Source organism: Balaenoptera ricei, chromosome 3 (assembly GCF_028023285.1).
Source record: "Balaenoptera ricei isolate mBalRic1 chromosome 3, mBalRic1.hap2, whole genome shotgun sequence".
NCBI lineage: Eukaryota > Metazoa > Chordata > Mammalia > Artiodactyla > Balaenopteridae > Balaenoptera > Balaenoptera ricei.
In genome coordinates, this window is record NC_082641.1 from 61,753,508 (window position 1) to 61,779,983 (window position 26,476).

The 26,476-nt window shown below is 48.0% G+C and overlaps 1 protein-coding gene across 1 annotated transcript; it reads right to left on the bottom strand.

Moving 5' to 3' along the window:
- Window positions 1-2,133: 2,133 nt before the first annotated feature.
- On the bottom strand, window positions 2,134-10,079 carry OTP (orthopedia homeobox). The gene is made up of 3 exons (XM_059919364.1): window positions 10,043-10,079; window positions 8,347-8,756; window positions 2,134-2,664 (listed from the first exon to the last, which is right to left on the bottom strand). Exons 1-3 carry the CDS (start codon window positions 10,077-10,079, stop codon window positions 2,134-2,136), a joined length of 978 nt encoding a protein of 325 aa, XP_059775347.1.
- Window positions 10,080-26,476: the final 16,397 nt, after the last annotated feature.

Consider the following 26,476-nt stretch of genomic DNA (forward strand, 5'->3'; position numbering starts at 1 on the left):
GCTCTGGGCGACGCCAGACGGCAGAGCTCCCGGTCTCCACGCTTCCTTCACGGTGGTCCTTCCGGACGCAGCCCGGCGAGGGTTGCCGTCAGCTCCTTTGTCCGAGGGAAATGGTTCACGCCAGAAACTTATCAACTCTCGTGCACTGCATTTAGTGCGGTCAGCTTTGCCCGTAGGCCCATCTCGGGCTCGGGAGGCACCGGGGTCGACCCGAAGCCTCGCGAGGCCTCGCACTCGCGTGAGGAGATCAGTGCGCGGCTTCTCACTTCCGGCCTGCGGGCCGCGCGACTGCAGGCTCGGCATGCGGAGCCGGACGCCGTGTGGGTGCGTGCTGCCTAGGCTGTGGGGCAACCAGGGAACTGAACCCAAGCCTACTGAAAAGCGGACGCGTCCCAAAAGTGGGGATCCCGCCGACTGAGCGCGAGTTGAGAACCTCCTGGAAGAGTTCTCTTCCCTTCCCCCACCACGAGACCCTTCCGCCATTCAAAGTCACACCAAAACCCATTATTCTCCATATCACATACTGAAAATGATTTTATTTTATCCATTTACATTTGATATAAACTTGTCCGGAAAAGTCAAATAATATGCTTTATATTAGCTCAAACATTTATTAAGAAAACCAGATTCCATAAATAAGCACAGACAATAAGTTAAAACATATCACAAATTGACCAGTATGTAACAAGAATGCTTTATCTACACAAAACATCCTATTTCACATGTTTGTTCATTCTTCGAAAGCGCTTCTGTTCTCTGGGTTTGGATTTGACCAGCACATGCAGAAAGAGCTGATTGTGTTTTCTCTGTACAAAGTTGCAGGGTTGTAGATGTCCGAGTGCACCCATCGGCGGCCAGCAGGGGCCGGGGCGGGGTGGGGGTGGGGGTGGCCGAGGGGCACGAGGAACGACAGGACGACCACAAAACAACCAAGGGCACAGAGCAGCGAGGAGAGAGAAACGGAAAAAGGAAGCAAACAAACCCCAGTCCTGAAGGATCCAGAAAAGAGATGTGGCTTTTGCTTTTACAAAAGGAAAACTTTCTTACATGTTTATTTTATTCTTCCTTATAAAGACTTATCAAAATGGGTAAGATCACCTCTTCATCACATGACTGCTTTAGTCTACTCCAGCCACCCAATCCACTGTTATGTTCCTCCTGAGAAGCCTTCCCTCAATACCCGCACACAGTTGTGCTTAAGAAAATAAAAAAAAAGATAAAATAAAAGCGTTCTTTTGCAAGCCAGTACAGGGCTGCATGGATGTGACTGGGTACACAGGGCAAGGAACGGGTGGTGGGAGAGGAAAGAAAGAAAGGAGTACGGAGCAAGAATACAAAGATAAATCAAATTGTGATCTGTTGGGTCCTCAGATGAGGCGGTTGGTAGTAGATGCTTGTCCTCCTTTAAGACAAAAATCCCTAACATTGTGCTGTCCCTTGAACACGTCCGTGTGTGACCTAGGTGCACTGTGTATGTGTGTGCGCGCGCGTGTGTGTAGTGTCTGAGAGTGAGCGAGAGTGCGAGTGTGTGTGTTTCTGCCCACAAACCAGTCCATTGGTGTCTGATTTCAGATCCTGAGTCTACTCCCTGGTAAGTAAAATAACGGGAAGGATGCTTTTTGCAGGGCGCGGGAGGAGGGGCGTGAGGTGCGGGCAAAGAAGGGACCGGACGGGAGGCGGTGGGCGAGGGGGCCGCAGGCGTCATGTAGAAGGTGTGGATGGGAATGCAGCCAGTCAGAAGGCCGTGAGGAGGGCGCGAGCACGAAGAGTGCGAGCGGGAAGGCCGGGGGTAGCGGGAAAGGGTGGGGTTAGGCGCTAGAGACGGGGAGGAGGGAGGAGCCGGGTGAGATGGGGAGGGGGGCTTTGGGGAGGCTGGGGGGAGCGAAATCAGGCGGAGGGGTGGCCTCGCAGGCTGGGGCTTGGGGTGAGCCCGGGAGAGTGGAGGACAAGGGAAAGGACCAAGCGAGACTTGGCAGAGGCCTGGAGGGGGAAGGAGCAGGGGGCCGGGGCCGGGGCGGGGCGGGGCGGGGCGCCCGGGCCAGGGCCAGAGCAGGGGCCCGGGCACTCGCCGCCAGGGCCTCGGGGCGGACCTGGGGGCGGTGCCGGGGGCGGAGCGGGCCGGGCGCGGCTGCATTAAGTGAAGCTCATGGAGACTGTGTGCTCTAGCGCCTTGCGGCGGAGGGAGGCGATGCTCGTGCCCCGCCACACGTCGCTGCTGTCCGGGGAGCTGCAGAGCTGGGGCGAGCCCGAGACGTTGCTGGGGCCGGGGAGGGAGGCGGGCACCATGCCGGGAAAGGCAGGCTGGTAGAGGTGCGACTGCAGCCCCGCGCCGTTGGAGCCCGCCAAGCTGTTGGACAGGCCCATGGAGTTGGGCGGCGGCCCGGCCGCCAGGCTGCACTGGGACAGCGACTGTGCCATGGCTTGCTGCCTGCCCAGCGCCGGCGGCAGCGGCAGCTGCGACACTCCCGGCATGGCGGCTGCCGCCCAGCGGGTGTCGTTGGCATGGAAAGAGCACAGGCTGTCGCCCATGGCGGCGGCGGCGGCGGCGGCGGCCGACGGGAACTGAGGCAGGCCTGGCGTGGGCAACAGCGTCCCCGGCGCACGGAACACGTTGGTGGTCTTCTTGCGCTTCTTCCACTTAGCGCGCCGGTTCTGGAACCAGACCTGGAGCGGGCAGGGCGGGAAACACACAGGGCGCTGTTAGCCGGCGGGCGGGCCAGGAGGGGCGGGGGCTTGAGCCCTAGAAACCCGCGTCAGGTCCACCCACTCAGCTCCAGGCCGAATAAGTGCCATCGGCCCGGCACGCCCCCCGCACCCAGCCGGTGACCCTGGTTCTCCACCAGCTGGAATCAACCGGCGCCCCTTGCATCCACCGGGCGCCAACTCCCGGGGTCCTGAGTGATCGTGCCCCGGAGCGCTTACACACGGTGCAAACATACACCATGCGCAGTATTCACCACGCCCCTGCACGCTGGCACCTTCTGTTCGCTGCTTAGATGCACAGGTCTGCAGGCAGGCATGTGTCAAGGCTGGACCCACAGGTGTACAAATGAAGATAAACTTGCGTACCCATGTGGCTTAATAGCGTGCCTTATAACAATGATGGGGTATAGAATTTTCTGAAACGCTGTAACTTTGGAAATTGATGAAGGGCCGTGGATGACATAGCCAGTTCCAAAATCGAAAGACAAAGGAGAACCCCTAACGCCATGGATGACAGAGCAGAGAGGTTAATATACTGATCCGTGTGGGAAAGCGAGCGCCACTGAGTTAGTGTTGTTTGGGTCGCCACCGTGACTTCTGATTCGTAGCGACTGGTACTGCTGCCACAAGTCCGTGCCTCGTTCTCAAGCCCCTCTAAGGGTACCTTTATCTGGGCTGTGCAAGTGTGCTGGAACCTGCTGCCAGAGCCCTAAGCCTCAGGGCCTTCAAATCTATTATTTTCAGGAACTTACTGAGGATCCCAAATAACAAGGCCTCCAATTCCCTCAGCCCCACCCCACCCCTCGTTTCATCTATAAACTAAAAACAAATTTTCTGACCACTACAAACCAAAAGAAGTCAAGTGTAAAGCTCACACTAGGTATGAATCAAATTTAATTTTGCTTAGACAAACCCAGATGTCTTTTTAAAGGAGATGTGTTTTATAAAATATACTCCAAAGTGAGCCTATTAGTTCTTTCTTAACAGTGACCCTGGAAGTTCAGACCTTACCAGACAAATTTGTCTATGAATGTCAAATTCACCACCACAGGGGAAGGAAGGGTTCTTCCTGAAAGATATCAAGTAAACTGCCTGACCAAGATAACATCCCCTTGCCCCATATTTAAATTTGATCTTTTTATTTAAAAAAAAAAATGCCAGCATGCCCACTTGGCAGGCTTACAGTTCAACATTAGTCAGTTGGAGGCTTACTATGCATAAATATAAATGATGTGGGACACAGCTCAGGTACTGATTGAATTTTCTCATAATTTGGCCAACGCAATTTGACCACCATATTCATGGCCAAAAGGTAAAGCGTTAATCCAAGCTATTTAGTGTTTATTCTGCAAACTAAAACATCATGAGTATGAGTACTTGACCACCTTTCCCGGTAAACCGGCTATGCACAATGGTTTGTTCACACCCGTGCACTCTCTATTTACCAATGTGAACGGCATTGTAATCTAGAATCCTCTCCCGCTTTGGGGCTGGCCCTGGCCTTTCTACCCCGTCGCCCGCCACCTTATCTTTCTCTGGTTTCTACCCCACTTCCCATGTTTCCGCCTACTCCAGTGTCTGGATTGGGTAAAGATGTTGGGTCCTTTCCCTGCTAAAGCCCCTTGAGCTGGTGGCACGGCGGATTAATGAGGCAGCAGAACCCTAGGTGGAGGCTGGGATCAATGCGGAAGGCCGCGGATTGAGCTGTTAGCGGCCTTCTGCGGAGAGGAACCCGCAGGAGCCCAGGGAAGCATAGCGAGGAGACCTACTGCCAGAGGTCGCTTTGCATTACCCATCCAAGGCTGGACCGGATGGAGCCCTAGACAAGGGACGGTGTCTGTGTCCAGATGGTCCCCACACCTCACACTCCGCACCCGGATACATTTTGAAAGATATCTATGAAGAGCGGTTCCTAGCACCCTGCTAATGTCAGTGAATCCCGAAACGTTTGAATGTTTGGGGCGGGCACGGGGTGGGGGACTGGGGAAAAAAGCAGAAGAAAGGGGGGAGAAATTGCCCCGAAGAATCTCAGTGAAAAACACGCCTGCCAGAAAGGTTTCTGAATCTCAGGCCCAAGCGGAAAAGAACAGCTGTTGAAGAACTAAATATTATAGAAATAATCGAAAAATCGTGCTCAATTATGTTTGAGGGTTAGCAGTCAAATGATGGCTACAAAATTTTTTATGTTTCATGGCTTACTGGGGTTGGGAAAAAAATCTGCCTGGGGTCTGAGCACGTTCCAAGCTATGATGCATATGTTTTTAAAATGTGAATGTTTCCACTTGAAAACTAGAGCATGACAGATTAAAATGCAGGTAAAACCTAAGGGAGATTTTGAGAATGCACAGATGACAACTCCAGGAAATATATTAACCGCGGCCATGGCCAACTTTGTACTCAGTTTGAAATGCAGCTCTTTTCAGAAAATGCTTAATACAACAGTGAGAATCTAATGGAGGTTGGAATTTAAAAATCCACTTTCATGATATCTGCTGTTACAGTAATATAGACATACTGTAAATGTATTTTAAAATATATAGCCCGTTTAATTCCCCATCTATAAATGGCTCAGAAATAGAGAAAGAGAGGGAGAAAGAGAGAATATTACTTTTTTCCCCCTCGAAGCAAATGCTTTATGAAGATCTCATTGGAATCCAGCAAATGATTAATGTGAAGATTTGGGAGGAAATCTGGGGAGCTGTATTAAAGCCTAGATCTCAGGTTCATTTCGATCAGCCAGCCGTGAACTCTGGGCCGAATTCATTACACTTTAATAGTGCTGGGAGAGGAAGAAAATGCAATTTCTCATTCCATTAGAAAACTAGAAAATACTCTTGGCTTGTCCCCCTATTAAGATGTGGCAGGTGACAGGGCCATTCTGGGGGACACGGTCAATGGAATTACAGCACATTATTTTTGTTCGTATAAAATATTGAAAGGCAAGCCTGGCTGTGCAGAAGTTATTTCACTGATTTGGTTTTTATGTAAATAAAATATTGAAAGTTAATTAATCCGTGCTAGAGACTAATGATTATGCTTATTATATTGCATTTGATCGCGTAATTTGCATGATTCTCGCATTGCTGCTTAATAAGCCATTCCAGGTTATAAATAATTCTGAAATTGGTTTCTAATAATGGCATGCTATAAAAGGAATGGTTTTATTATACTAGCCAGAAAAGAGGAGCGATATCAGACATGGAATTGGCCTCCGTGTGAGTAGAGGTGCTTTAATAAATACTTAAAAGTATGATATATGCCAGATATAGATAAAAATAAGTATTTTAGATCATTTAGTCTAGAATCAAAAAGTATCTTTAAAAATATACAATTGCAATAAATTAAATGTTTAGATCATTTTTAATCAGTGCAGTGGCCCCACGTACTGAAAAGAATGTGTGGCAATCTGTTAACTATAAAGAAAACTATGAAGTACTCATCATATAAGAACATAAACCAACTACTATTTAATTTGAATTTGGTCAAGGAGCAACGATACAATGGATTGCGAAGTAAATACATTTTACATAAATTATTTTTGCATTACATTACATAATGTTAATCATTTTGAAATGTTAATTAAGAAGGTTATGTTGATCTGATTACTTTTTAAACTATGGAACATTATTTTTAAAAATATTGAAATTGCCATTCTATTAAATTGTTCCTATCAGCAGCATCAAGCTATTATCTTTGGTTGAACATTATGTTAGAACAATTAAAGTACTTTGTCTCTATTCTTCTTGATTATTCTTTTGTGTACTTCTTGAAAATAACTGTTTCTATTACATAGTTTGTGTTTTATTTCATTTACAACTTTTTATATTAAAAGAAGCACTGCCATTAACCTTTGGAAGACCTAATAAAGTTTAATAGACCTCAGTTTCTTTTTTCATAAAGTCAGTTGTCCAATTATATTTTATTTGTGGTTCTAAGTTCTATTTTAATTCAAACTAATTACTAGTAAGCCTAGGTTAAGCAACAGCATTTTAGTCTTTAAAATAAAAATTATTATATAGCATTTCTCTTGAGTGACAAAAAATTTATGAATTTTGAACCGACAGGATTTTAACAAGCCAGTACTATTATTAACGGTAATGGAAATATTGAAATTGTATATTTCTGTTAAGATTTGAACTCAATTTCAAAAGATTTAAAAGAGGTGTGAGGTAAAAAAAAATTTAAGAGCACTAGTAATATATTTCTGCACAATGCAATTAACATGCCTTTGATGCTTAATTTCAATGGCCCATGATTCAGGGCTTCCAGAGTTCACTAAGGAAATCACCCAGACTTACATTGAGTAAAAATGTTAATCTATGTTATACCCTGAATATTACTATATTAATTTGACCACTTTAAGTCCCTAATGACATTTTTTGCTGACTATTTAAAACAGAAGCATATGCTATTTTTCCAGGTTAGACTATCTTTAAAATGCAGAATGGAGACAGAGAAACTCAACACCGTGATTAAGGACACTCTTGTCTCTTCTTAGATCAAATGTAAAGTAACTGAGATCTTTAAACTTTGATGTTTAAAATTTGTAAAACGAAGATATGTAAAATTTGTAAAAGCAGCTAGAGCTGAGATCAACACCCAGGGTAAGGAACAGAAAATACCACGTCCAAGACAGGAAAGGAAGGTTTTCAGAACCCTGGATAGCTCAAGACTAAGCGCGCGTCTTGGAATTTCACCTCCAGCAACTGTCCATAAAATATTTGACATAATGTTTTCATTCTTCTAAAAAGCAGAAAAAATCCGAGATGCATTGGACTTATACTTTTATTCCCCGATTTTCAAAAAACGTACAGGTGTGGTTTTCTAAGTCACATGTAATTTACAACTTGGAGGGCGGTTGGATGAGAACAAGGGGTCAGTAATGATTTTGTCTACTGCCGGTCAATCTTTCCTGCCCCAAATGTCCTTTCTTCAAATCGGAGATCTACAAGAAAGCCCTCTTTTCCCCAACTTCCCAAGTTACCTTAGGGAAAACCAGGACTTATAGTCTGTGGGAGATCACTCCAGCCTCTCCCAGCGCATTGGTAGGCCGCCAAGTTCAAAGCCTTTGTAAACATCAAAGCTAGGGGTATTTTGCCTGAGAGCGGCAGGAGTGTGATATGAAGGAGAATAGAGCTACACCATAAAACCCAGGTGTAGATCTTTTTTGAAATGTGCCCATTTCGCCTTGTTTTCTCCCTTTTCATGTTTTCTGTATAATTGTTGCATTCTCCCATTTATCCAGACTCTTAACACAAACTCATTAGGGGTAATGAAATACTTGTCAATTACGCGAGCTGGAGTGGAATCGCGTGCTGGACTTAGCCGCCTGGGAGACACCGAAGGTGGGAGACCCGGAGGTTCCCTTCTCAGGAGGAAGGAAGGGACCTAGCAATTGAACGACGCCGGCTTCGCTTTTGAGGAGTTTCTGCGGGGATGTGGCTATACCGGCAGGAGATGGGGGCACTGTCTGTCCATCGATGGGGCCAGTTTGCGGGCAGAGGAGCTAACTTGACCCAGGAAAGCATAGGTAGAGGAAGCGCAGCCCAGGATCCCTGCAAGGGAAGGAAAGACCCTGCTTCCTTTGCCCAAGTCCACCCGCCCCCTCCTTGTCTTCTGCCCTGGCGCCCAAGCCCAGCGTACCTGCACTCGGGACTCCGTCAGCCCGATACGCAGCGCCAGCTCCTCGCGCATGAAGATGTCGGGGTAGTGAGTCTTGGCGAAGCTCCTCTCCAACTCGTTGAGCTGCGCCGGGGTGAAGCGCGTCCGGTGGCGCTTCTGCTTCTGTTGGCCCTGCTGCTGACCTGCTTGGCTGGGGTTCGGGCCACCTTGGGGCCCCGGCTGCTTGTCCGGGTCCTTTGAGCTCACCGCCAGAGAGGCCGGCGTAGAGCCCACTGTGGTGATGTCCTCCCCGGGCAGCAGAGTGGCTCCCTCGACTGGGTCGGAGTTGGGCGCTAGGTCCCCCGGATGGCCCCCGGGGTCGGAGCCCCCCACGCCCAGCCTACACTTCACCGCCTCCCGGTGGCCCAGAAGCTCGGCGGCATCTTTCATACCTGAGGAGGCAAGGGGATGGTGGTCACTACTGTCCTGGCCATGCCAGGAGGGACTGTTCTCCCCGCGCGGTCCTTTTTCAGCCCCATCCTCGGCTCCCTCTGAGCCCGCGGTCGCCCTACGGAGCAATCTCCCGGGATGCTCAGCTGGGTTCCCCAGGATTTGAACAGCCAGGCTGTAATACCGTCTCCCGGCCCTTTCCCCTCTCTCCGCCGCGGGGTCCGGTAGTAAACAGCACATGCTTTCTTCTCTCCCACAATGAAACACTCCCAGTCCCGGCAATGAAACATGCCTCGGAGTCCCTTTCATGAACCGTACCCCTGGTGCCCCAGGAACCCGAGAGCATATCCTTCGACCAGGAGGGAAAAAAGAAAAGAAAAGAAAGAAGAAAAATTAAACGATTCTTTCGTTGCTGCCCCACCTGCGCTTAGGCAGCCTGACGAACTCTACCTCCGGCTCTCAGCTGATTCCCTCTCACTTTCTCGGAAGATGAATAAGTCTCCAAGCTTTCCACCTCCCGAAATCAACCCAAATCAGCTCCGCCTCCCCCTCAAATCAGAGAAAGTGTTCGGAAAATGGAGTCACATCCATCACCAAAGATTCCCAAACCGGAAACCCTGAGCCCAGTAACCCAGACAGCATTAAGGAAACTCAAGTAAACTCTCTAGACATAACAGTGAATCAAGCTTTAGAGAATTCAACTTTTCTTTCCGAAGAAATAAAAGGCGCGTTCCTCTCGGCCATTGGCAATGACGAGTCCCTTTGCAGGCCGGATGCCCGTGGGGATGAATCTGGCTTTTCTCCTTTCTCAATGAGCACACTTAGCAAATCCGCTTCTACTGCAGCGGCTTCTCCTTCAAGACCGATTTTTACAAATTCAACCATACTCAGACGAGGAAGAGAGAAAGAGGTAGCGGGGAGAGAGGAAGAGAGGGAAAAAGAGAAGAAAGAAATCTCAAATTAACGCAAATAGGAGGGGAAAAGAGAGAAAGAAAAACGCCTCCAAACAAATTATCACGGGGTAGGTCGTTCCCTTAAAAAAAATAATAAGGGGGAGGGGGAAAGAGAAAATAAGAAAAAAAGTAACAACATTTCCCAACTCCTCTGGATCTACATATTCCATAGATTTTTTAAAAAGACGATGTTAAATCAAATTAAACTTTAATGCAGCACAATTACTTTTAAAGAAATTAGTCCATTTAGGGCACATTAAGGTAAAATAAGGAACAAATTGACAATTTCCTGCCCGGGCTTCTCCTGGCTGCCTGGGCGAGAGACGCGCACTCACCTAGCCTGGCGTCCAGGAGGTCGGCGTGAGACAGCATCGCGCACCGCTCCAGGGTGAAAGCTGTTCCCCCCCAAATTTTAGCGGCTTTAAGTTATGTAAAATAGATATAAGCTATAAGCTATACGATATAGATATATATAGATCACCTAAATGAAAGAAAATTCGGTTTGTGGTTAAAAAGGGGGCTTCTTGTATTATAATGTCCTTTAGAGAGACGGGGAGGTGCTTAACAGTTGAATGAACCCGTGAGCAGCTCGGTGAGGGGACCAATCAGGAGGGCAGCCTGTAAATGTCAGCGCCCGGAGAGTCCCCCACTCCGCCCGCCCGCTCGCGCCCGCCCGAGGAGGCGGCGGCGGCGGCAGCCCTGGCGGCTCCAGCCCCGAGCAGCTGCTAAAGCGGCGGCGGCCGCCTTGCCCTCGACCTGGGCTTCTCTGCCTGACCTCCGATAGTTCTTCCCTGGGATTTCCTCCAGGCACACCTTTCCTTCTCCTTGTCCCGCCCTGCTCGCTCCAAAGGCGCAGCTCTGTCTCTTTGAGCTAGGGTGTTCCTGGTGCAGAGGCAGGGCAGGGGACAGAGCAGGGCATGACCCCCTGGTGACCCGAGAGTAGCCCCCACCAGCGCGCTGGGCAACACTGGCCTGCCTCTGGCGCAGGCCTGCCGAGCCCGAGCACAACAAGGGCACGCCGCGCCCTCTAGACCGCGCCTAGACTTCGCTGCCGCCCAGCAGGCCTGCGCCTAGGGTCCAGACGCCCTGGCTCGGACCCCGGGCCTACAGAGTCCCAGCCCCGCGGCAGAGCCTAGAGAGCAAAACAGGAGTCGACTCCCCCGGCGCTGCCAGGCCCCGACGTCTGCTTCAAGGACCCGTGCGCGGTGCCGATTCTTGCACTTTGCACCTTTCGAGCCCTGCTGCTCCGCCTGGCCGACGCTTGCATCCTGGCCCACAGCCTGCTCCTTTGGTCAAAGTTTCTGAGTTCAGCTCGGCTCCCAACTCCACTTTAGGCTGTAAATAAAGTTAAATGCTCTTTATTTTCCTCTCGAATATGTTAAACTACTTGAACAATTTAAAGTGCTTTGCACAAGTGAAGCGAACCATTTCTAATGTTCTGATTTTTCAGAGCCAGCCAACAACAAAGTTTAGATTAGTAATATATTTCTAACCAGAGTAATTTTCAAGATCATTAGGCATTTATGTAATTAGTGCCAAATCTATAAGCTTTTATTACGATTATTAGAGTAAAATCAGTATAAATTTGTACTAATTTACTACTGTTTAGACTTGGCTGTCAAGACCGGAGGTTCTTATTGTAAATGATAACTGAGGAAATTAAGTGCAAAATTCTGTACCATTTCTGATCTGCTCCTAAACAATCCGTTTCAATTGTATTTGTAGCAGAACATAATGCCCTTTTAAAGTTATTTGACTTGTATTTTTATTTGCAACACAAGAAAAATGCCTTCTTCCCAGGCACAATGAAAACTGATGTTTACTACTCTCAACTTGATTAACATTGATTTTTAATTCGAGAGTGATGCAATTAAGATTATTCATTTAGTGCAAATAAAGCTTCCACAAAAGGGTGGCCCTATGAAGTCTGTTTTAAATAATACCGAGCAAATGGCTTTTTTTGTTCGCCGTCCAATTGACTTACACAAAACATTGGAAATGCTGCCTGAGAGCAGATGCGAGAGGAAGTGTGTGTGTGTGTGTGTGTGTGTGTGTGTCCTTAGCTATGTGTATGTGACAGGGACCGAGCAAGGAGACAAAGGAGGTGGCAAGGCGAACTCTGGGGCAGTTTTCCTTCCTCTTCTCTCCTGCAGCCCACTCCCCTCCTCCCATGCACACACATACGTGCGCGCGCGCGCGCACATCCACACACACGTGTGAGTGTCGGGAATCAGCCACAGCGGTTCCTTCCGAGCAGCGGAGACTGCTTCCGCGGAAGCTGCGCGCTTGGCCGAGCTTCAGCGGCCGCCGAAGCTGCTGCAAAAGCGGTCTAAGTAGGACTGGGGCTCCAGGACCACCAGCTGCGGCTCGGCGGAGTCCGAGGGGCGACGGCGGCTAGTTTGGGAGCCTTGAGGGTGTTCGGCAAGCTCCTAGTGTCCTAGCGAGAAAGGCTTTGCTTGGGAGGAGAATACCGAGACCTAAAGCAGATAGAGTTCCTCCAATAAAAGCTTTCCCTTTCCCAAACAAAGCCCCAAATCTAGAAGCTACGGCTCGCGGTGAGCGCGGCACGAGGCAGGATAGCGGCCCTGGGCGGGGCGGCGTGCTCCCTGGACGTGGTTCCCGAACGCGCACCTGGCTGCAAGTTCCCGGGGACTCGCAGGGGGTTTGTGCCCACCAGGGTGGGGCTTGGGGGTATCTAAGACCAGAAAGCAGGGGCAGAGGTGGGGAGAAGTGTCAGAGTTAGAGACTGGAGGCCTGGCGGCAACACCCCGCTCCTTCAAACCGGCAGGTCCGCGGAAGGCGGCACAGCCTTGGCTCGGCACCCTGTCTGGAGGGAGGCAGGAGAAGCCGCCACCTGGAGAGAGAAGGAGACGGGTGCGGGGCCTACACGTGTGTGCACACAAGCGCTCGTGTCCTCATCTCACAGCCGCCCCCAGAACAGCCGCGGACCGTGCAGCATTCTCCCACACGCACACGCTCGTATATTCTGTTTTGTTGCATCTTTCAAGTCGATAAATAAATGTGTAATAGTTAATGTGAAGACACATCAGAGTAATAACAATGGGACGAAATCAAAGGATTATCCATCTCTGTTAGTAACCGCTGAATAACAATGTTGCGGCGTGATTGATAGCTCGCTTCATTTTATGACTTTTCTATTGGTCTTGATTTTTATAGCAGTATAAACAAACTAAATCATTTCTTCCAAGACTTCAGAACATAAGCATCTGGGGGTAGGGGTGGGAGGAGAGGGGAAAAGGAAAGAAAAAAAAAGAGGGAAATCTGAGAGTGGGAGGGGTGACGGGGGTGGTATGGGGGCGTCGAGCGCAAGCTGGAGCTGGACCGCGAGTCAGGAGCCGGCTGCCAGCAGGCGTGGCGAGGAAAATGACAATAGTCTGGACGTAAAATGCTCGCCCCCGCGCCCGGTTCCCTCTCTGCAGCTCATTTTGGCCAATGTCTGAATCCACCTGGGCAGCGCCTGAGATGTATTTAACAGAGTTTTATTCCTCGTCATCTTCCCACGTTCCTCGGGCAGCCGGGAAAGTGCCGGTCAGGCCCATTGCTGTTGATAATTTAAGGCATTTCCCACACGATCATGGGAACTGGAGTCCCTAACAAGGCGAGGCGATTTGGCCCCCAAATCTTCGGAATGACAAGAATGTCTTCAGAAATCACTTCAAAGCAAAGTAGAAGGATTTTCTATGACGGATCCAGTGATTTTTCCTCAATAAATAGGTTTTAGATTGTTACACACACGTAGAAGCGGAACAAAGGGAACTACTAGAAAATATATTGGTTGCCCCTAATAAAATTTATTTAGACAGTTTACTTCTCATAAAAAATAGAGATTGAATTTTGTACAAGAGCCTGCCAAGGGGCAATGCACAGGGAAATCATTTTTTTCTTTCTCTTTTTTCCCCCTTCTACTTTTTAACGAAGCACAAAGAGCATTTAAAGGCCAGGCAATCCGCTCCCACTCCCGCCGGGCCGCGCGTCCAGACGGAGCCAGAGAACTTTGTAGTTTTGAAAGAAGGCGGCTTTCTGGGACATATATATTTCTAAAACAAAACAAAACAAAACCTTGAAGGCTGATTATGTAAACTACAAACACAGCAACTACAAAATCGGTTCCTTTCCTCCTGCTTTGCCATCCTGGTCCAGAGCAAGATTTAGAAGCAGCGGTGGCTGGATCGAGAGGTGGGATGGTATGGGAGATCCATGCAGCAAGTGCTTTAATGATGGGTTTATGCTGATTAGGTTTGTAATTCTGATTTTTCTCTCTACTTGTATTTCTGCGTTCATTGCGAATCCTTTGTAGAGACAAAGAGAGAATAAAAATATATACCAGATGCTCCAGAAGAATTGGGTAGTGTGCCCAGTGCCCTAATTGCTTTTTCCACTTACAGAAGCCTTGGGTGTTTATTAAATGTAACTTTTGGCTGCTTGAGTTGTTTGTAAACTGCGCTCTCTCTCTCTCTCTCTTTTTTTTTTTTTGCAGACAGTGGGATGAAATATGGCGCGTTATTATTCACATTCCTGCTATTAAATGCTGAATTGTAACATTGTTCCATTTAATGAGGAGCGCCTCCCTCAATAATTAACGATCTCACATTTTCCTATTTTCTTGCCTGATGAAAAGAATCAATTTTAATTCGTGGTAAATTACAGCCATGCTTTTGGGTATTATTTGCTTACAGAAAACAAATCAAGTGACTTGAACACTCCTGTTTACTTTTCTAGATATGCAATAACCCAAACACAATGGCAAATCAGATCGTGTTCCTCAGGCCTACCTTAAAATCTCAAACAGAATAAAGAGTAGGGGCAAATACTCGAGGAAAAAACACCAGGAAGCTCTCAAGTCCACTGTGCTTGAAACAATGGTGACCACTTTCTCCCACAGCTTTCACATCCCCGGGTGCCTGGAACCGTTGCTCTGCCAGCCCTCACCCTCACCGCACCACCCCCTTCCCGGAAAGGGGTCGGTGGTCCACTTCTGTTCACACTGAAGTTTGGGACGGCTGGATGTCTCATCTGGGGGGAGTCGATGTGAGGATGGGGTGAGTGGAAGGAAAAGGATCTGGGAGGGCAGTCAAGTCTCTGGGAAGAGGTGCCAGGCGCTTCCACACTTCTCTGCCTAAAAGAACACTCTCGAGGTCCCCAGCAAAAGAGACCACAGCCACAGAGGCTTTGGCTGAGGACTCCGGCCTGGCCACTGCGAAAGCACCCTCGGCTCGCCTTCGGGCCTCGGCTCCCGAGGGGCCGAGTGAGCGCCTCTAACCCTTAGCCGAACAGGCCTGGGCCCAGCCCCCACGTGCACTCTCCAGTCCTCTCCGGGCCGGGAGTGCCGGGACTCCGGGCCGCTCCAGCCAGGGTTGTCCCACTGATGTCACCGCGGAGCCTGTGGCCGAAAAAACTCCTTGCTTACGGGACCCTGGCTCCCCAGCCTGGGAGCTAAAAGCCAAGGACCCACACTCCAGGCTTCATTTTTTTTTTGGCATAGGGAGCGGGGGCTGCGTGTGTTTGACACGTGCACTTGTGTGCGCGTTTGTGTGGGCAGTGTGTGTCCACTGCCTGCTCACGCGAACCGCGGGGTTGTACCGGCGCTGGCGGAGGGGCCGAAAACTCGCCCCCAAAGAGTCTGATTTCCTACCCTTCCCAGAAGCCTGTGGCGATACACGAGTCAACATAATTTTTTTTTTCCGCTGCAGTAAACAGTTTCCCATACATTCGAGTTTGCAAACTACAACCATGAGTCCACCTGATGACTCTTCGTGGGCGCTGGAACCGGTCCCTTGCTTATTTTTTTCAATCTTTGCCCTCTAACAACTAGCATCCGCGGCCCTCAACGCGGAAAGCTCGGCACAAAACAATGACGGATCAGTACCCGCCCCCTGACTCCGTATCTCCTCTTTTTTGCCTTTAGCCCTGTAATTTTAATGGCCCCAATCAGCCACACGGCATATAATAAGTGACATAGAGATTTTGTTTGTATGTGTTAAGTTCTCTGCTTTTCTGATTTCTATTTACTCAGGATAAATAATCATATATCAGTTATTCAGTTAGGTGACAAGGCTAGTAATTGGAATAAAAAGAAAAACATCTCATCCTTATCTCTTTCTATAACTAGATATAGCTCTAATAAGACTGCATCAATCTTATCTAGCAAATAAATAAAATAGACAAACAAACAAATTCGCCTCCAACAAGTTAATGCGGTGTATCTGAGTGGAAAGTAGATATTTTCACGCATTCTGGAGATGAGGAGTGACTTTTAATAAAATCACAAGAAAAACAAATGTAATTCTGTGAGCCATTTCTTGGAGCCGCCGGGGCCCGCCCCCTCCCCACTCTCTCCCCACCCTGCTCCACCGTCCCAACCTTTTTCTTTTCACAAGCAGCTAGTCCCAACCTAAGACGGACACGGCGAAAGCCTTCACTAGCTATTTTACACTTTGGTGGGGGGAGGTTTGGGGGAGGGAGATATAATTCTACGGGGAGTGAGCCTTCTTCAAGTAGAATTTTCTCTTCCCCTGTCTTCTCCCTCCTTTACTGTCCTGCCCTTGCTCTTCCTTTTGCTTCCTTTTTCCTCTTTCCTTTTATTCCCCCTTTTCTCTTCCCTTTATTCTATCTTCCTCCTTTCTCTTTTTTTTACCTTTTCGTCTTCCCATTCCTTCCTCTCTTTCTCTTTCCCTTTGCCTCCATCCTTCAGTCTCCTCTTGCACTTTTTCTCCCCCTTTCTCTTTCTCCCCTTTTCTCTGTTCCCCTTCCTCTCTTCTTTCTTCTCCCTCCCTCCCTTCCCCCCACCCATTTCTCTCTACCCCTCCCTTCCCTTGCCCCCTCCCTGCGGCCCGAGTGCGGCTAATTCCGGGCGTCTATATTCACTCAATTAGAGAAATCTACAGAGAAGATCGATCTTCCATCTGCAGACATGCCAGCTTAACAAATTAGATTCTTGTTTCGTGCAGGTGATTTGGTGACAGTTGGGGAATTAGAAGTAATAAGTTGTTGTGTTTGAGCCCGGGCCCCCGCCCCTCGCCCGCGCCCCTCCCCGCCCGCAGACCCCCGGCCGCGCCCGCAGCCCGGGCACCCCCTACCCGCTCCCACAAGCAGGCCGGCGCCCGCCACCGCCGCCGCCGCATCCCCCGCCGTAATTAGTGCTGCTGCCCTCCATGTGGGCTCGATTAAACCGTGATTTAGCTGAAAGAAATATAATTATGGCTGCAAATAAAATAATCAGCATTGAAGAGCGATTTCCTTAATGAGATGGAGCGGTTGCACGTCACGGAGTAAAGGGGTCTCATTAAGAGGTGGTAATGAGGCTTGGGTGGATGGTGCAGTTACAAAATAGCCCAACTCCTCTGCAGGCCCGGCCCGCTCGCCCGAGGTGGCCGCCGCCAAGCCCGGCCTCCGTCCCGCGGTCCCGCAGTCCCGGAGGGGCACCCGGGCCGGTCCCGCCCGGCCCCCAGGGGGCGCAGCGCCGGCCGCGCGGCCTCTTCTCTCGGGCCCGCCGCGCCGTCGGGCCGGCCGGGACGGACAGAGGCGGCCGTGCGAGGTGAGGGGGCGGCCGGCTGCTCCGAGGCCCCGGCTGTCCGGCCCGATCGGCGTCGGGAGCCGGGTTTGCGCCAACTGCTCCGAGGACAACGGTCGCTGGAGGAGCCGGTCGGAGCGAGGAGCCCCTGCCTGCAGCGGAGGCCGAGGGGCCATCCAGGGAACCTGTGGGCGCAGGTAGAAGCCTCTCGGGTGGACGTGACTTGGTGTGTGCCGGGGCAGGAGGGCTTCACCGTGGGCGCGTCTGCACGCGGCAAACGCTGCCTCTTCACTGACTTTAGAGTTCTGGCGAGGAAGGGCCTTGGGGTTCTCAGTCTCTCCATATTGTTTCCAAACTTTATTAAAGTACTGAAAAGGCACCAACTCTGTTTTAAGAGCCTCATAGAAAAAAAAAAAAAAAAAAAGATTTGAATAAGTTATTCCAAAGATTTCTTAAGAGGGTAGCTCTGACCTTTCTGGTTTATTAGGTTTAGGACAGCCTCTGAATTCCTTCTTTACGTCAAGGTGTGTACACATGCATGTTCCCAATGTCCAGATGCGGTGATACTTCAGTACTTATTTCTAATTAGATTGTTAACCTTCTTGATTCAGTTTTATCATTTAGAACCATTCTCAGTTGGACAAGGAAACACATTATCCACACAAAGCGACTAATGAGGCAGCTGAGGCACTTTTCCTTATTCATCTAACCAATATTTGCTGAGCGCCTGCTACGAGCTAGGCACGGTGATGGGCCTCGGGGAGTGAGAGGCGAACAGAGAGATGCATCCTTGGCCTGGTGGAGCTTACAGTCCAGCATTCCCTGCAATGAGTTTTTCAGCCCTGAAATGTTGTGGCCATCAGGCATTTACACCCTGTGAGAGGCAGAGGTAAACCCGAGAAGTAGCTTGTTTTAATGTGCTCTGACCCTCCCACCTTCTCAATCAATATTCTTTTTCTACCCAGGAACCTGGGATTCTGAGGAAGAAAGTAATTTGATAAATTAACTTTCTTAGGTGTTAGGAGTTAATGTAATACCCTTTATAGAATGTTCCCATTTTAAAAGAGGAATGCAAGGCAAGGCAAATTGCCTAGACAAACGACTTCCATATCTGTCTGGTGGTAGTGGGAAGCTTGAGAGAGGAGGATTTGGGGGTGTCCAAAATTACTACTTTCCTAATCAGCTCACTAGCTCTGATGGTAACTCTTGCATTTAAAAGAAAAATTTTTCTTGGGTCACAGATCCCTTTGAGAATCTGATTAAAGCTATGCACCTCCTCCCATTAAAAGGCATATATTTGCAAACAACTTGGGGGGTTCAGGCCCCCCAATTGCCCCAGTTTGTGAAAGAGTGGTATGCAGGTGAATCCTTAATATTTGTGATTAAGACTTTTGGAGAAGAAATAATACAAGTATCCAGAGGAGTTCTATCAATAAATCTGAACCTAGGGAGAAGCTGAGTCAAGAATCAAAAATGAATTGCCAGACCAGTAAGTTCCAAGAAAACAACTGGTTAGCAGATGCGTGCAGTTTAACAAATTCATAACAAATTCACTCTTCCATCTGACTCAAATATAGGTTGATATTAAACCAAACTTATACACAATGTTTTCATGTTGTAGAGGATTGTCAGGAAAACTGCCTTGTCGGTGGGCAGCTCTTGTGGGCAGCATCTTGCCTTCCCAGATGCAGGTCCTGGGCAGCTGGCACTCTGGCTGGGGAGGGCAGCAGCCTTACACAATGGTGGGTCATAAATACACAGACCTTGTCCTGGGTGGTGATGCAAGTGAATGTGATTAAAATTCACACACTGGGACCACAGAGAGTGATGGGTGATTAAAACTCTGTCTTAAGCCCACTAAAGCCCCAGAATCCAGAGCTTAAGCTAATTCTCTTATTCACTCCCCAAAGGCATTTTACACATTAGGGCCTGAAACCAAGCAGCAGAGCTGCCTTCTCCGCCCTCCCACACTTTCCCAAGATGCTAACATATGGAACCAGAGAGTCTTTTCTGGGCAGAAGATAGTTCTCTTCTGGCTGCTTTAGAGCAAGGGTTTATTCCCCACCTCTCCCTTAATTTTCAAGAGGTCCCCAGGTTACCCATTAGAAGGGATATTGACTTTTCCATATACACTTTCCTAACATAATCTTTTTTTCACTCTCATGAAGCAGCTGCATTAGGGAAAGGAAGATGTATTAGTTAGGATACATATTAGGCTGCTGTAACAGCCATCCCAAATTACAGTAGCTTAGACAAGATGGAATTTTATTTCTCTCTCACATTCCAAGGCTGATATAGCAGCTCCAAAAGACTGAGAACTCAGCCTTCTTTATTGCTGTCCTGTCTTCCTCAACATTTGGCTCTCATCTTGTGGTCTATGATGGCTGCTCCAGCTCCTGCCATCACCTCTGTATTTCAGGCAGCTGGAAAGGGAGATGAAGAGGAAGGTTCATACCCTTACAAAGGGTATGGCTCAAAAATGTATCTATCACTTCTTCTTACGATGCATTGACCAAAATCTATCTCAATGGAGACCGAGAACTGTAGTCTTTACCTGAAGTAGTTAAAACATTAAAAAGGTGGCCCTATGGGTTTCCTGCTCTGGGAGGCACATAACTGCTGTCTTCAACATGGCCTTCACTTATGACCTGCCCCTCATCCTCACACTTCCTCTGAATTTGTACTGAAAGATTGGTGTGTGTTTTGGAGGGGAGGAGAGAAGGGAAGTGGAAGTAGAGAGTCCAGTTAGGAGCCTAATGCAATAATCCAAGGGAGAAATGATGGTTGCTTGGACCAGAATGAGAGCAGTAGAGAAAGTGGTAAGTGGTTGGAATCTAAACGTTTTTCTTAGGAAGAGCCTAGGATTTGCTTCTAGATATGGGGTATGAGAGAGGAGTCAGGATAATGCTATTCATCACTCATGTATTCATTCATTGGCTGTTCATTCAGTCATTCACTTACCAAATTGTTATTGAGCACTGACTGGGAGCCAAGCACTGGGCTGGGACCTATGGACACAATGGGTGTAGGCATGCCGTTACAGTTGACCAAAAATGATAGCCAGCAGAGGAATAGATACAAACATGATCTATATAATAAAGAGCATAATAAAGAGTATCAGAGGCTATGAGATACTAATACAGAGGAAAGCAACCTGGTCTAGGAGCCTGGGAAGTGCTATTTAAGCTGAGACATGAAGGGTATATAGGAATTAGCCAGGAAATGGAGGTGGGATGGGGGCAGAAGATGAAGAGTGTTCCTGTAGAGGAATTTTCTCCATGTCTTAATTCCTTCCATGGCCTCATGTTGTCTACTTGAGATAGCATATGAAAACCTGGGCTATGCAGTCTGGAAACTTGAACTTAGTTCATTTTGTTTCTTTAAAGAGAAACTGCTTTTTGAAGTTCAATTCAACTTAATTCAATAATCATTTGTCGATTCTGGGCCAGATTCCCAGCCCAAAGACAATAGCCCATGGTACCATTTTACTGAAAGCAGATAATAAAATGGAAGTCATCAAATTTTAGGAAATGCAGAAGCGTTCTCCATGAGGTCAGACTAAAACTCAAAGAATGTCAACTAGAAAGACATGTGCTGAGGGGTGATGTGATCAAAGTCTGTATAATTCAGGAAGAATTACAAGAGAATAAACATGAATTAGGAGACAACCCACAGTCTTCAAGACAAATAAAAGGGAGTCCTTTATACAGGGGAAATTAAACTTGTGAAATTTGTTTCCTCCCAAAGGTGGTAAAAGTACTTTTTTTTTTTTTAATGAATTTATTTATTTATTTTTGGCTGCATTGGGTCTTTGTTGCTGCGTGCGGGCTTTTCTCTAGTTGCGTAGAGAGGGGGCTACTTTTTGTTGCGGTGCGTGGGCTTCTCATTGTGGTGGCTTCTCTTGTTGTGGAGCACAGGCTCTAGGCACGTGGTCTTCAGTAGTTGTGGCACGGTGCTCCCCCTCGCAGGCTCTAGAGCACAGGCTCAGTAGTTGTGGCACACGGGCTTAGTTGCTCCATAGCATGTGGGATCTTCCCGGACCAGGGCTCGAACCCATGTCCCCAGCGTTGGCAGGCGGATTCTTAACCACTGCGCCACCAGGGAAGTCCAAAAGTACTACCTTTGTTGGGATAAAGATTCAGCGACTATAAAAGAGACAAACAACAACAGCAAAACCAACAGTGTCTTAAATAAGATAGAAGTTTATTTCTCTCTCATTTAATAGTCCAGATGTAAGAAAGCCAAGACTGCTCTGGTAGGTCTATGGTGTCAGAGACCCAGTTCCTTCTTTCTTATTCTGACTGCTAGGGTGTCCCCTTGTCGATGTTGTTCAGGATGGCCCACCACCCTGTTGCATTCCAGCCAGCAAGAAGGGAGAAGGAAGAAGAGGAGAGGAACCTCTTTCCTTTAAAAGAACAAGTTGAAGTTGTGCACATCACTTCTACCCAATCCCATTGACTAGAACTTGGTCAAATGATCAGACCTCGCTACAAGGAAGGGTGGGAAACAGAGTCCTTATACTGGACACTCGTGTTCCAGGTAACACTGGGGTTCCGTTACTGAGAGAGAAAAAGGAAGAGCAGATGCTGGGAGCCTCTAGTAGTCTCATTGCACTAAAGGGTCCCTTTTCTTAGCATCTCCAAGGTAAGCGCTGGAAAGAACATTTTCAGGAGTGTGTGTGGAGGTGAGGGGTTGGGAGACACACACAAGCTTCACCTTCTTCTTTAGGGTCTTCCACTTGAGTTCCTGTCATCTCCCCAGGTGGTGCTGCTCCCTTAAATATTCTGGCTCAAGCAAAGATGGAAACCTTTCCCTGGGTTCCCTTAACCAAGACTGAATAGAACTTTCAAAGAGTTTACTATAGGTGTCAAGAGAACAAAGAAGAAATAAACACAGAGAATATAAGAAACTTGCAAACTTCTCAGGTTAAAAAGTCCAAGATATCTATCAACTCTTCCTCACTCTTGTCCCAAAGGTTTAGCCTTCTCTGACACCTTGACCACATCCCTCATTCCCTGGTTCCCAGCTTGATTCTGCATGAAGGATGCCTTTTTAAAAAAAACAATAATCATTCAGGAACTACCTACAGTATCATCCTTATACCTGGCCAAGAAGATGTCCCCTGCCTTGGACCTTGGCTTTAAATGGCCCCCTTGGACCCTCTCCAGCCGCAGCCCATGCAGAGCCTGCTCTACTCCCTCTAGACCACCTGGAGCTGAAGAATTCCTTGCCCAACAGTCCTGCTCCTGCTTCCAGGTCTTGTGTGAGCCTCTTCCTATGCCAGTGCATCTGCAGTATGCTCACCCCTGGGCCTGAGGGGCAGCTGTTTGTGGTGGGATGCTGTCGGAGCTTGGACAATGGGGCGAGGGTGACCACGTGTGCATGTGGGAGGCCCCTTGCTGCACTGGATGCAGCTGGTGAGTAGGAAGGGAGGACAGGGCAAGCCCAGAGCTTGGGGGCTAGGACTCCAAAAATTATAAATTTGAACTTGAACTCATAGGTTGTTATGAAGATATATTTGTCAAGATAAGAAGATAGAACGTATTTCATGTAAATATGTTTGTTAGCTTGATTGATAATTTTAAAATACTTAGACATATAGTATTTGGTCTCCTATTTGGGCTCTTGCTCCAGATCCTGCAAATGTTAGGGGTAAGCCTGTCTTTTTAAAGCCACACTGTATGAGATTCCTTCCCTGCAGCTCATACTTGTAATTTGCAACCTCTGACCCATCCGATTAGAAAGGCAGGCCCCCCACCCCCAGAGGGAAGGTCACTACCCAGAGGCACACATATTAGCCTCTGGTTCCTCAGGTTTGCCCTCCTTGTTCCCACCTCAGGGCCATCGTACCTTATTTGTTCCATCTTCCTGAACCCTTCACCTGGTTAGATCTCTCTCTTCATTCAAGTCTCTGCTCAAATGTTACCTCTGTAGAGAAGTCTTCCCCGAATCCCCTCTCCAAACCTGAAGAAGTCCCCCCAAAGAGTCAAAATATCCATCGTTCTTTATCCTTCATACCTTACCCTGCTTTATTTTTTCAGCCTAGCACTTATCACTACCTGAAATGGTGCTACATGCTTATTTGGTTATTGCCTCTTTCCTGAGTAGAATTCCACCACCGTGAGGGCTGAAACTTTGTCCTCTTCCCTCAGTATCCCTGGAGCCCTGTATAGTGCCTGATGCTACATAATAATGTTGAAAAAAATGTTGAATGAATGAATAAATGAATGAAAAGAAGAAAGAATGAATGGCCTAGATGGTCAATAGCAGTTGAGGGTCAGATTTCCTGAATCAAATTACCCTTATGAAGCAATCTGGATTATGAAGGAGAGTTCATGACTATTGGAATTCATGCCCCCCATTCAGGGTGGGGTTAAGCTGGCCAGCTTTGCGTAGAGCAGTCCAGAATGAGGCTGATGGTGAGGTGACGCGACGGCCCTGTGGTTGATGAGCCCAGCACAGCTGTTGCGAATGAAGTCGGGCTGTCCCTCTCCAGCTCCACGCTCAGGTTAAAGTCGTGGAAAGTGGGCCCATGTGATTCATCAGTGGTGAGGGACTCAGTGTTTGGACAGGGCACTGGAGTTTGATGTAGACAAAATAGAGGATGCTGTAAGAAGGGTCCTACACTGTCAGAACCACAAGAGTCCTTAGCGATTAGTGCCTAACATTTCTATCTTTAAAGATGAAAAACTGAGGCCCAGATGAGCCAAGGTCTCACAGCGGCTAGTGGAGAATTAGGGCTGGGGGTCCAGTTTCAAGCCCCCAGGTCTGTTTCCACTCTCCTCTATTAACCCCAATTTTTTTCATAGAAACCTCTAGGATCAGGGAGAAATTTCCATCAAGCATTAAATGTAGACTCATTAAAAGAATGTCTACTTGCAGAGCTTCCCTAAATGATCTGTAAAATGGGGGTAGTCATAGTACTCATCTCATGACACTGAGACTTAAGGGACTTAATGTAGAACACCTATAGTAAGGCTATTTCTGTGACAGCTATCGCTATGTTTGTCATTTACCGTTTTTTTGTTTTTGTTTTTGCTGCGTGGACTTGTGCGATCTTAGTTCCCCAACCAGGGATTGAACACAGGCTCCCTGCTGTGGAAGGAGTCCTAACCACTGCTCACTTACCCTTTTAATTCCCATCCATTCGTGTTCAAATCTCCCATATTCTTGCTGAGAAGTTGTATTACTGACCACAGTGATTCTGGAAACAATAGGATTGGGCCTAATCCAGGGTAGAGGTTTGGGGGTGTCCACGAGGGGTAAAATTCTAACCAGGCCCAATGCCTGTGGCGCCTGAAGGAGCTGTGGACAGGTCTGTAAGTGCCCAAGCAGCGGGAGCGCCTGGGCAGGTGCCCCAAACCTCCTTGTCAAGAAGCCACTGCTCCGCAGGGGCAGGGATGTGCCCCAAGGCGGCCCTGGGAGATTCTCGCAGTCCCATTTTCAATGTGGGCCCTGGAGCTAAAGCGGTAAGTTGAGAATATTGATCAGCTCATCAGCGCACCATTAAGTCATTCTTCTTCCCCTTCTGAAATTTGGTGACGTGATAGACGGAGGGGGCCGCCCCACACAGCACTGCGCCCGGGCGCTCAGGCCACTTCCTGTCACCACACGGTCAGCCTGAGGCTGGGAACTCTTGATTTTAATATTTTGTTTTCCCTGTTCTTTCTCCTCTATGCACGGCCGCCAAATTTCGCTCCTTCTCAAGAGGGCATGGTGAAAAGTGGGCTGACCTGCAGCTGAGAAAAGTTGCCATGAAAGGGGGTCCCAGGACACCAGCTGATCTGGGCTATCAAAGAACTGCAGGTTCTCTGTCTTCCTGGGGCACCAGAGGATCTGGATATAGGGAAAGTTGTTCATCTCAAGAAAAGACTGGGATACAGAGTGAAGTAAGTCAGAAAGAGAAAAACAAATACCGTATGCTAACACGTATATATGGAATCTAAAAAAAAAAATGGTCATGAAGAACCTAGGGGCAGGACAGGAATAAAGACACAGACGTAGAGAACAGACTTGAGGACACGGGGAGGGGGAAGGGTAAGCTGGGACAAAGTGAGAGAGTGGCATGGACATATATACACTACCAAATGTAAAATAGATAGCTAGTGGGAAGCAGCCGCATAGCACAGGGAGATCAGCTCGGTGCTTTGTGACCACCTAGAGGGGTGGGATAGGGAAGGTGGGAGGGAGACGCAAGAGGGAGGAGATATGGGGAAATATGTATATGTATAGCTGATTCACTTTGTTATACAGCAGAAACTAACACACCACTGTAAAGCAATTATACTCCAATAAAGATGTTAAAAAAAAATTTATCTGAAAACCAAAAAAAAGAAAAAAGAAAAAAGAAAAGACTGGGGACCCAATTTTAGAAGGAAAGAAAGGAGCGTGCTGGTGGAATAATGCAGTAACCAGCACCAAACCTGTTTAGGCCACATCTTGGCAGGAAACCATGTCTGCCTCCTTTGTTTCCAGAATTCTGAGGCCAGGTGTATCAAGTCGCAAAACTTTAATCCCCATTGCTTTTCAGAAATAAACACACACACACTAAAACTCCTCCCCATCCTAGGCAGTAAGCGTCATCACCCATCTCCCTACTTCCCCTTGGTACACACACCAGCCCTGTTGGCCTTGTGAAAATTTATAAAACAATTTTCCCTCTAGTTCAAGGCCTTTCCACCTGCTGCTCCCTTTGCCCTGAATGTTCCTCCCCCATCCTTCACATAGCTGCTTCTCAGATTTCAGATCTCAGTTAAAATCTCACCTCCTAGGCAAGGTCTTCCTTAACCCTCTAAATTGGCCCTTTCCTGGGGGAAGGATGGAGTGGGAAGCTGGGGTTAGCAGATGTAAGCTATTATATATGGAATGGATAAACAACAAGGTCCTGCTGTATAGCACAGAGAACTATATTCAATATCCTATGATAAACCATAATGGAAAAGGATATGAAAAAGAATGTATATATATGTATAACTGAATCACTTTGCTGTACAGCAGAAGTTAACACATCATAAATCAACTATACTTCAATTTAAATAAATAAATAAAAATAAAATAAAATAAATTCACCCTTTCCTCTCTGCGGTTACCTTCCATCTCAGCACCCTGTTAAAGCCTTGACACTCTCTCCCAGTGTCATTATTGAGTTTTCTAAGTACATGCTGGTTTATTGTCTGTCTCTCCCATTGCACTCCATGAGGGCAGGGCCATGTCTGTTTTGTGCTCAGAATTCAGTAGG